A 12104-nucleotide genomic window follows, 5' to 3' on the forward strand; every position below is an offset into this window, starting at 1 on the left:
CCAAATGTAAATATTTATCCGAAAGACTATTGTGATTCCTTCATCACATTTTGTACCTCTTCAACTGAAGTATAAGATGACACTGTTCCAAAATGTTATGAGAGGATATTCTCAGGGTAACCAGTCATTCTGGAATTAAGATTTATTTCACACTTTCCTGAATCTTTCCACTCAAATGACACAGGCATCATATTTTTAAAATCTAAACCATGCTCCTAGACAAGATGTATTTGTAATGAGGTCATCTGAACTCTTTATTTCTCCTTGTGTGTTCTCCTTTATTTCCACTCGTGTGTGGGAGATTTAAATTGTTTTTTATACATGGTCTTGAAACCTGGAACAATCTTTAAAAAAAACAAAAAACACCCCACATATGGCAGGGGGAAAAAACCCACTGCAACCTGAATTTGATTAAAGTAGTGCATAATGCTTGAAAAATGGTAACCGCTGCTTCAATATTCATTTTTAAATTAATTATTAAATCGTAACCATTGTTTTCGTGATGAAGGCAGTCTGCTCTAAAATAATAAATAATTAAAGATATTGGCATTAATATAATCCTCTATTGCATGCTGACTGGGGAGTTTGGGGAGCTGAAGTCAACACATCTTAAAATTTGAGAAACACCAATCTAAGATAATTTGCCCCAGTCTGAACATTTTCCACATTAGTGGACTTCAATTTCCAGAATTCTCCAGCCAGAATGAGTCATTAATGGGAATTCTGGCAACTGAAATCTATACATCTGTGTGCCTGGATAAGAGAGGCTAGTCTATACTTATCTGATTGCAGAATGCATAACAAGTAGCTTTTGACCAGACTCTCTTCTTAAAGTAAATTGCAACTATTAGTTCTGTTACTAGTTACTGCTGTTCCTGAACAGAACTAATAGTTGCAATTTACTTTAAGAAGAGAGTCTGGTCAAAAGCTACTTGTCATGCATTCTGCAATCAGATAAAGGCTCTGAGGAAAATAAATCATAGAAAAACACTCTATTTCACTTTTTTTTATTTTTTAAAGTAAAGTTTACCTCCAGGTATTGGTAAGCCATATGGAAAGTCTGATTGGCCATACTGAAGATATTCCTCCAATCAAAGTTCCTCATACCATCCTTTCTTTTCTCTGGGGGTCCATTATAGAAAAAATTGATAACATCTTCCACAGTTAGACCTTCACCACCAAATTGTTCACTTAAGAAACTTTGCACTGTAGGATTTTGTAAAGTGTCCTGTAGGTAAAAAAATATCATCTTTAATTTCACAATCCAGCTGTGAAAACACATTGATTGCTGTTAAGTGGGAAATGAATAGCACTTGCCAAATAAGAGTTTTCCACATTTTACATATTATGTAAACATAAATTCAGGAGAAAATGGCATTTCCAGGAAAATGTTTGACCCTTTACACACCTGCTGGTTGCCCACTTTAAATGCTGTGCCTCAAAGCCAGTTCCCCTCCCAATAAGACTTCTAGTTTCAGAGCAATTAAACACATGGTAGCACATTTATTGCTAAAGGAAGCAGTAAAGATCTCCCTGCTGGCTACTTGCTTAGTCTCGCCCTTCATGGATTAAGATGAATGGCAACAGTAAAGTGGCATTAATAGAATTTTGTTTCAGTCCTGGAACTGGAATTGCAACAACTCTAAATTACCAAGTATGGGCAATAAAAATCAATCATTAAGAACAGAAGCCCTTTTTTGGGGGGGGGGATGTTTTTTTTTTAAGCCCAGCATTTTAGATTTTAATTTATACCGCTCTGGGAGCTTTTTTCACCATATGAGTTAAAAATCTTGTCCTTAGCTACTTTTGCTGGCTGAGATAGGAGTGAAAAGCCCCAATTTTGGAAGATTACTCTAGAAATTTGGTAGGTACTATACATGATGGGTGCCTAGACTGAAAAAGAAGAGTGTGTTTGCATTTCATTAATATTCACATAGAGAATAGTATTTGTCCTGGGTTTTTTTTTTTTGTTTGTTATTTTTTTTTAGTGAAGATGTTCCGTGCATGCAGTTTTGACTTTCTTGGTTCCTGGATATCAAATGATTTTCAAACTTAGGAAAAAAATAAAATTGACTTGCCCATTTACCAACTGGTAAATAAATTATTGCAAAAAACAAAACAAAACAGGGCAGTAATTTCTACTAGATAGTTGATGCAGCAATTTATTCCTCTCAGTATGTTCAGGCAGGAAAGTCTTGGTCATATGAAATGATCTTCCATGAAATGAATGAGTGTGAACCATTATACAACCACCTGTTTAGAATCTTGGTATGTTTACATAGAACGAGTCTTTCAAAATCTAGTAATATTGCTAACTAAATCTTTGCCAGTTCTAAAGTATCAACTGAATTGCAGAGACCATGGGTGCATTAATCCACTTTTGATTCCAGGGATGCATCATGGAAGCAGAAAGTTGAAAACAAGGTAGAACGTTCCTGTTTAGTCCAGAATTTCCAATGCAGAATGCAGAAGGAACAATCCATCCTTCTTCCAAAGGTGACTTCTGACCCCTTCCATTTTTAACCTATAGCAAATTTTAGACCCGTTTTCTGTAGCAGTGTTTCTCAATCAGTTTTAAGATGCATGGATTTCAACTCCCATCCCATAGCTGGCTGGGGAATTCTGGGAGTTGAAGTCCATCCATCTCAAAGTTGTCAAGGTTAAGAAACACTGCTCTGGAGTAACAGAGAACAAAAATCTGCTGTATCTTCTCAATGAGCACATGGACCAATATTTATAGATCCTTAGATGCATTTGTGTTCAAAGGTGGGTTTCCCCCCCAACTTTTTTTTTTTTTTTAATTTGATTTAATGCTCCATGCTGAATTATTCTACTTTAGTTGCTTTTTGTTGTGACTCCGACCCCTGAGCCTGTCTTATCGGAGGGAGAAGGCTCCGAAAGTGAAGGAGAGGAGTTGGCCAGGCCTCCCTCTCCAGGACCCTCCTCCCTGGCAATGCCTCAGGTGTCTCCCGAAGGAGAAGAGATTGGCCAGGAGCCAGGTATCGCCAAGCAGTCGCAGTTGGACAGTGACGGAGATAAGTCTTGGCTGGATCCATGCCAGCGTCGGAGAGACAAGCGCACACAGCAGAAAAGGAGGCGTGCCAGAGATTAAGCTGAGTCACTGGACCACACCCCACAAGGGATAAAAGGGGGTGTGGTGGCCATTCAGGCTCTGTGACAGACAAAACTAAACAACTAGCGAGTCGCATTGTATCTCTGAAACTACGTTATCTGCCTGCCTTGGATTTAATACGGACTGGACTTGACAATTCTGTGGCTCTGTGTATTTGTTTTGGTTTATCTGACGGAGGAGGAACACCTCCCTCTGTGAGTAAAGTTCTTGGCAAGCAGCTACTGGTTGCTGCCAATCCTGTTATCGAAGGAATTTATTGTCTGCAAGTTTTATTTAACCCCTGGCTGACTGTTTGTGTGCGTGTGTGAGACGGGGACAGAACACTTTTCCAGGCTAAGCAAAGCATCTGTACTTACTCGGATCATGTTCATTTGTACACTGTCATTGAAGAAATTCCACAGTTGAGGTCCCACTTCTTTCCATGCTTTAGTCAAGAATGTCAAGCGCTCAAGTTGTTCAAATGTGGAATTTGCCTGAGGAATTTAAAATATATTGAATGAGGAAACGGAACATGGAGGTGGTGGTGTCTATATTTATTGACTTTGCTAAATTTCACAAATCAGTTTTGTAAACAGAAGTGACATTCTTTGAAATGAGATGAGTTCTCTACAGCTTCCCACGTTTGGAAGTACAAGTCAATAAATATTCTTTGAAATTTCTCGTGAAATTATCTGAACATTATGAGCCACTGAATTAGGAAGAAAAACATGCTTTCTTTACACCCCTAACTATTCAGGACGTGTGTGTGTGTGTTTAAAACAAGAAGAAATAGAAAATGCTTTGAGAATGAAATATATTTTGGTGATAATAACTTCAATGGTTAGTTGAATAGACCTTTCTACTAAATTGCTTTAAGAGGGGAGGGAGATGGGCAGTCTAGGAACATGAAGTATAAACAAACAAACAAACAAGAATACTGCTGGTAGAAATAATTAGAAAGGGATGAAGGGAGGGGAGAAACTCTTACATTCTTCAGTATCTTCTGTACCGCAGGTGAATCAGGAGCAAAGAGGATTTTCCCCATCAGCAATGGTTTCATAGTTCTCCAAATTATTTTCGTTAAAGTGTTAGATTCCATGGTTTGTATCAACTGATTACAAAAGAGTGCTGTTGGAAGAGGATAAGGGAAAAAAAGACAACTTACATTATATAATGCTGAGCTAGTCTCATTGTTTAATGCATCCCGCAGAGTCTATTCTCCTGAAAGGATCTTTTCATATTACTAAAAGAAAATCACGGTCCCTAGGAACTGAACAGACTGAGCAGAACAACTTGTTCTGTATTTGTATATCTGCCATGCTCCTGGTTACAAAAACAGAAGAATAAAAGTTAGGGAAGAGGAATAATACATTTATTGAGAGCACTGTACAGCAGACACGGCCTCAGCAGCAGGCACATTTTTCTTACCCCTCAGTTTTTCCCCCCTTTTCTTTTCTTTTTTAGATTCTTGCCTAACCCTTGAAATTTTAAAAACTGGAATGGTTCTTGCAGAAAATTCTTTTTGTCAAAAAAGAAATGCTTGACCTAAAAAGCTCATTCCTATGTTTAAATAACTGGGAATGGAATTCCTATGTTACTGAATTATTTGTAAAAATAATAAAGGCGAGATACAAACAAAAAATAAATAAGATATGCTAGTTGTCATTATATTAAGTGCTATTTAATGAGAGTGGTCTGCTTGGTTTGTTTTCACTGAACTTCCTACATTTCTGCTTATTCACATTATTATATTGTGTAGATGGCCTTTACATATGGACTTATAAATAGGTTGTATTCAATGGTATCTTTTGCTTTTGAGGTTGGCAACAATTTATCTGATTTTATTATTTTTCAATAACCTTCACAATTATGAGCAATTCATGAATAATTTTTATTTTTGTATAATCAGCAAACTACCCTGTTTCCCCTAAAATAAGACATCCCCTGATAATAAGTCCAATTGGGCTTTTGAACTCATGCGCTAAAATAACCCCCCCCCCAAAATAAGCCCTCCCCGAAAATATTTAAACACAGCTGGTCCCCGCCATTTCCTCTGATTACGGTTAGTGAGACAGAGCTGGAAATCAGGTGAGATGGCAAGAGGAGCCCCATCTTGCTCCACACGCCCCAAAGTAATAAGACATTCCCGAAAATAAGGCCAAGCACTTATTTCGGGGTTCAAAAAAATATAAGGCAGGGTCTTATTTTCGGGAAAACACAGCAGCTAGTTATCTTAAATTCTTTCCTTATTCTCAGGCTCTTGGTCTGTAAAGAATTGGAGCAAGTAGATCTATCCAATAGTAAGGCAAAGTTTTTAATGAATATTTGATGATAGAATTGAGGTATCCCAAAGTTATTGTGAGGGTACAGATGCCCAGTTTGTTACAGAAATGTATACAGGTCTGTAGAAATGAACAAAAAGTTTTTGCTTTTGTGGGTGTGTCACATGTGTATGATCTGGAGACTTCAAAGCTAATCATTAAAAAACATTTGTCATATGATATTATGTTTCACATTATTGCTGTATAAGAACACATTTTATTATAATGAAGTCCAGTCTATCTTGAAGTGCAGGATGTTTTGATTACAGAAATGTATGATGTGTGATTACCGTTATTCTATTTTTGTTCTGTTATGTAAATATTAAAGTTTTTATTTACATCACTGACAGAACTATCTTTTAAAGTATGCACAAATAAAAAAGTATAACCAACTTTTTTTTCCCTCATGTCTATCTTTTACTTTAAAAACAAAACAAAAATAGCTCTGGCCATGGCCAATTTGAGTTTTCTATTTTGCCAGTTTTACATAAATCTTTTTTTTAGTGGGTGGAAGTTCTACCACTGCCCACATCTGAGTCTTTGATGGCTCTCTTTGAAGCACCTGGTAGTTCTCAAACTACTACCAGTCTCAAAGAAGACAGCACCCTTGCACTGCCAGCAAACATACACAGCTATCACCCTTCCTTAATGATCGCAGCTGCTTTTTGCCTTAACTCAGATGAAACACTAATTGTTCAGGCCGAACAGTCCAAATGACTAATGGGGTAGGGACACTATCACTGTGTAGGCCAATCCATCAATCTCACATGAAGACACGATCCAAATGGGAGACTTACTGGTTGAGTTGTCGTAAAAATAAACGGATTCCTTTTCTTGAGCATCAATTCCAAGGAAGGCCTTGTAATTGTTATCTTCATACCAGTTTAGAGAGATTATTCGGGATCCACCTCCCTCTGGGTAACCACAGAACAGGTTGGATAAAATACTCAGCAACTGCGGTAAGGATGCTGGCTCTTCCTCTTGAAGAAGTGGCTGGATTGTTGACAAAAGCTCCTGAGCGCTTGGCCTGTGAATTAACTGGCACGAAAAAAGGATCTTAATGAATGGTTTTTAAATTAAAAATCACTGCAGCCTCCATGGATCAAAGAACACTACTGTAAATATAGATAAGGAAACCTGCCCCATTCTTGATCAGAGGCTAAAAGGAAAATAAATAAATAGACATAGTACTCTTATGATCTTCCACTTCCACTGACTCTACCATTAGACAAAAGCATCTGACTGTGTTTTCTGGAATTACCCAATTATTGCTGTGTCAAAAACTAGTAATGATGATAGATTTTAAATTGCCTCAATTTAATGGGGCAATTTAATGGGTGGGGAGAGCTAGAAGATTTTGCCAGAGTGAAGTAGCAGATAACAGGGTATCATTAGAAGAAAACGCAAGCATTGCCACACTGTTATTTTAATAATTTTAATCTTAGAAAAATGTACACAAATTTCTGTCTCCAGGGCCAGAATAATGTGGCCAGACCAGGGTAATATGTAGCTTGTACATTGGTCTTGAATAAGCCCATTTACTCTAATGACCAGATTGTACCCAACACAATCATCGCCCCAACCAGATACCTTCTAGAGAAATTGGATTACAATATTTAAAATTTTAAACCATGCTCACTTACCTTTCGTACTGCTTGAGATATATTAGAAAGTATTCGTCCCCAGAGCACTAGGTCAGCACCTTGTGCATTATTGTCCCAAACAGAGGGAAGCTGCAATGGAAAGACAGACACGCTGGTGAGTTATTAACAGAACTTCACTGATAGACCATGGATGCTTGCTCCCAAGTCTAAAGACTCCAGCTTTGGAGTGATGGGATTGTAAAACCAGTTCAAATATAGTAATGGCAGCTGTATCAAAAATAGATGCATCTATCATCTTTGTTGTATAGACTGAGTATTGGCTATTATATTTCAGAGGAAATATAAGTGCATGTTGAATATGGTAGGAAGAAGTATTTCTAAGAAGAAGAGATGTAGCCAAGGATGAATGGGTGATAAATGAATGTTGATTGAATGCAAAGTGTGTAACCAATACTAGGGAAGGTCACTGAAGTTATATAGAGAGAATGAATATTGATCACATTGCATATACAAAAGAAGAATGAATAGGTCAAAAGGAAGGTGAAGATCAAGAAAGTCTTCATTGAATGAAGTTGATGAGATCCTTTGGAAGACAGAGTTGAGAGGACTAAAAACAAAAGGCAATATATGAAGTGCTATACCGAGATAATGTAGGACTCAGTGTGAATTAGATTTAACCGTTTCCTTCTCCCCCCCTCTTCTCTCAGGACTTTAATTTTTTGGGTATGTTTTTTATTTCTCCTTTGCTACTCTTGCATAACATTGCTTGCTCCAAAAGAGAATATTTTCATGAGCAGTATATTGTACATGTTGTAGGACGTATCCTGAAATCTTTTTTTTTTTTTTTTATTTGATTTATATGCCGCCCTTCTCCGGAGACTCAGGGTGGCTTACAATGCATTAAGCAATAACCTTCATACTTTTGTATATTTATACAAAGTCAGCTTATTGCCCCCACAAACTGGGTCCTCATTTCACCTACCTTAGAAAGGATGGAAGGCTGAGTCAACCTTGAGCCTTGGAGAGATTCGAACCAGCAGTAAATTGCAGGCAGCTGTGTTAATAACAGGGTGCTTAGACCACTGTACTATCAAGGCTCAATCTCAAATCTTAATTGTTTTTGGGTGATTTAGACAGAACCAGATTTTGGATTAGAGGAAAATAAAGCTATCTTGGATTAGTAGCTTAAAACTAACAGGGCTGCTTGAATGAAAAATCTGGAATAGGGATCAGATAGTACTTTAACTAGGTTATCTTATGCATGCAAGAAAAGACCTTTTTTTTATACTCTTTCAATATATTCCTTCTGGACTAATCACACGGGTCTCCCAATTTCAAACACAGACTCCCTAGGAATAATTTATCGTACTTAAGGAGAGCATGTGATATCATAGCTTTTCATGAGTTGTATTTTCTAAGTCATCCATAGAAAATTATACGACACCTAAAAGCACACAATGCTTCAGGTAACATTCTGTGACATGGTACTCTCAACATTTGTTGACACTATAAACCACAACAGTATACTTCTTTACACAACCCACCCACACAGCTATCCTTTTTATGTAAAACAATAATGTCCTGGTGTAACACAAAGGGCTTGAAACAACTTTGCTGACGACGCTTTGCAAGCGTTTGTAGAACTCCGAAAGAATGCAGTTTTCTTTCCTAGATGGTGAGCTGAAATGTACAAGACAAGCTGGAATGCATGGGCTGTGCTTCAAACTGTGGGAAACATATAATTCAAGTATGAAGATGATTCACTCCCTTTACCTTTTAGGTATCATCCTTCTGGCTTGTTGAAATTATTTCAGAAAACTTCACTCAGTGGGATAACACATACCACAGATTACAGGACAGGCCTTTCTTGTTCATGGTCTGTCTGTCACTTATGAGAAAGTCCAGTGAAACAAGGAAATTGTAATGTGAGTTACAAGGCAAACAAGGGATTTTAAAAATTCGTCTAAGCCATACTGCATTGCTCTCTGTTCATTTCCTTGTGCTACCATAACTTGCCACCAGATCAGCTGGATCAGATTCTTCATTGGACTTGCATTTTTAGCTTTTAACAGTCTTTGCGGTTTGCCCATTCTTTTGCCCAGAAAAGGCAAAATACAGGTAGTCCTTGATTTACGACCACAATTGAGCCCATTTTTTGTTGCTAAGTGAGTCATTTGTTAAGTGAATTTTGCCCCATTTTATGACCTTTTTTGCCATAATTGTTAAGTGAATCACTGCGGTTGAGAAGTTAAGTAACATGGCTGTTAAGTCAATTCGGCTTCTCCATTGACTTTGCTTGCAAAAGGTGATCACAGGATCACGCAACGCTGCAACCGTCATAAAAGGGAGTCAGTTGCTAGGTGTCTGAGTTTTAATCACATGACCCTGGGGATGCTTTAGCGGTCGTAAGTGTGAAAAATGATCATGTCACTTTTTTTTCAGTGCCGCTGTAACTTTGAACGGTCACTAAATGAACTCGAGGACTACCTGTAATAAATATATATTTATTAAAACTGCTCATTTTATAAGTGAGGTACCATTCTAAGCCTGCAACTTCATGTGTCAGCAGCCTGAGTCTTATTTCTGAGTCCATACGCCTAGGTTTGCATTGTCACTGATAAATGTGGTGAAAATAGTTTTAAAATTCCCCAAATGGGACATTAAACCAAAAATATTAAGGGACGTTGCACATCATTGGCCTTTACTGATAAAGAGGGAATGTTGTGGCACACAATGCTATTAAGTACTGATAAAACGGATGCTTTATATTATAAGGAAAGAAGAAAAGACCACCACAAACATATACTATTTTGGGCAAGATCCTCCAGCTAACAACAATTTCCTCCTTAGTCTTGATCTTAATCTTATGATTGCTTCATAAAATATAGCCAAAAGCCTTAAAGCAGGGGTCCCCAATCCCTGCTCCATGGACTGGCCTCGGTCCGCAACCTGCCAGCAACCGGGCCGCGCAAACAAGTGAAGCTCCACCTGCGGGATGCAGGCAGCGTGCAAAATCACAACCCCTACAGTCTGCGGAAAAACCTTTCTCCATGGAACCATTCCCTGGTGCCCAAAAGGTTGGGGGGGGGGCACTGCTTTAAAGCATCTTTCTGCAAAATTCATATTATTGACACAGTATATGAGATTTCTATTCTGGTTATGAACGTTGAAGTTCAACACATCAGGAAACCAAAACAGAGAAGAAGGTTAACTGTACTTGGATGCCAGTTGGCCATAAACTGGAAGTCTCCATGCCTTGCATTTGCTGCTTCTCACTAAGAGCTCCAGGCTAATGGAGCTCTTTCTTTTCACTGCTTTTACATGCAGTTTTGGCATACTTCCTGACATTCCCTTCACTTTAATCTCTGTCAGTCAATACAGCCATTGACCGTGAAGGCTGGGGAAACAGAGTTTGAAAACCAAATACACCTAAGAAGGTATTAATTTGTGGACAGCTGCTCTACAATATGAACAGTAAGGGTAGGAAACCAGTGGTGGGTTTCAAAATTTTTTTACTACCGGTTCTGTGGGTGTGGCGCGGTGTGGCGTGGCTTGGTGGGAGTAGCTTGGTGGGCATGGCAGGGGAAGCATCAGTGGTGGGTTCCTCCCGGTTCGGCCCGGTTCTCCTGAGCCAGTAGCGGTGATATGACATGACCGAACTGGTTCTGCCCCCCACCCCCCCTGTGCCCCCCACACCCCTGTGCCCCCCATCCCCCCTGCGCCCCCCACCCCCCCCACCCCCTGCGTTATTCTTATCTTTTATTTGGCCCCACCCCCAATCTATTGCTGCCTCCTGAATCCCAGCTGATGGCTAGAGGGAAAAAAACTGTTTAAACTCTTGCCGCAGGGCTTCAAAGGGCCGCCCTACAGCTGATCAGTGTTAAAAGAAAACAAATGAGTAGACCAGTGCCTGCAAAAATACATGAGTAGTTCAGTGCCTGCAAAAATAAATGGGTAGATCGGTACAGCTCTGCAAGCAGTTAAAAGCCTGGTAGACCAGTACCTCTGCTAAATCCTAAATAATTGTCACATGACCATCAAGCCACACCCACAAAATAAGCCATGCTCACAGAACCTGTAGTAAAAAATTTTAGAACCCACCCCTGGGAAGGATACTGTAAAATCTCCATTTCCTCCCCAATCCAGGGGAAGGTTACTGCAAAATCCCCATTTCCTCCCAATCAGCTGGGACTCGGGAGGCAGAGAATAGATGGGGACGGGGCCAGTCAGAATTTTTACTACCGGTTCTCCAAACTACTCAAAATTTCCACTACCGGTTCTCCAGAACTGGTCAGAACCTGCTGAAACCCACCTCTGTAGGAAACCAAGGCAGAGCTCATTTTGGAATAACAGTAGCAGGCTTATAATACATGGATTTTCCAGCAGACTTACATTTGTTGTTAAGAATTTGGGACAGAATGAAAGTCTTAAACCAAAAGACATGACTTTGGTCAGCTAATGATTCTAAAAAACAAGATACAGATAGTCCTCAACTATCTAGCAACAGTTCAAAGCTACATCCAGGCTTCCAGGCTCAATGACAAAATAAAGTCCTTACCAAAACTCACCGGTGTCAAGACAGTTCTGATCTTTGGGGAAATGCTGTGCCAGAGGGCAGGCACCACAACAGGAAAGACTGTTTTCCTGGGTCCTGCAATATGACAGCCTCTAATGGATGGGATCCGGAACAAGCCTCTCCTGCTGGATCTAACAGGATGGACATATACAGTTGGGGAGAGATAATCCTCTCAAGTAACATGGCCCCAATCCATGAATGGCTTTAAAGGTAACTGCCAGCACCACACACTGAACCCAGAAGCAGAGTGGCAGCCAATACATCTCATGGAGCAGAGGTGTTACATGTACCGAACAACAGTGTATTTTGCACCAATTGAAGATTATGAACACTCTTCTAAGTCAGCCCCACGTAAAGCTCTTTGCAGTACTCAAGTCCAACCAGGGAGGCAAACAAGGCATGATGACCTTAGGCACTGCTTCCCAGTCTAGGAATGGGATAAATTCAGTGCCTCGGTGGTGCAGCGGACTAAGTGCTGTTAAGTGCTAGCA

The 12104-nt window shown here is 39.4% G+C and overlaps 1 protein-coding gene across 1 annotated transcript in view; it reads right to left on the reverse strand.

The window, feature by feature from the left end:
- The window catches only part of ABCA4 (ATP binding cassette subfamily A member 4), a 111156-nt gene that overhangs the window by 81124 nt on the left and 17928 nt on the right, over positions 1–12104 (reverse strand). The window contains exons 7-11 of the mRNA XM_070941069.1: positions 7077–7166; positions 6231–6471; positions 4101–4240; positions 3490–3606; positions 1031–1228 (exon numbers count right to left, since the gene is read on the reverse strand). Coding sequence (XP_070797170.1) covers positions 1031–1228; positions 3490–3606; positions 4101–4240; positions 6231–6471; positions 7077–7166 — 786 coding nt within the window. The remainder of the gene's footprint in view (positions 1–1030; positions 1229–3489; positions 3607–4100; positions 4241–6230; positions 6472–7076; positions 7167–12104) is intronic.

Source organism: Pituophis catenifer, unplaced genomic scaffold (assembly GCF_029215685.1).
Source record: "Pituophis catenifer annectens isolate HBS135680 unplaced genomic scaffold, rPitCat1.0.hap2 SCAF_3, whole genome shotgun sequence".
NCBI lineage: Eukaryota > Metazoa > Chordata > Lepidosauria > Squamata > Colubridae > Pituophis > Pituophis catenifer.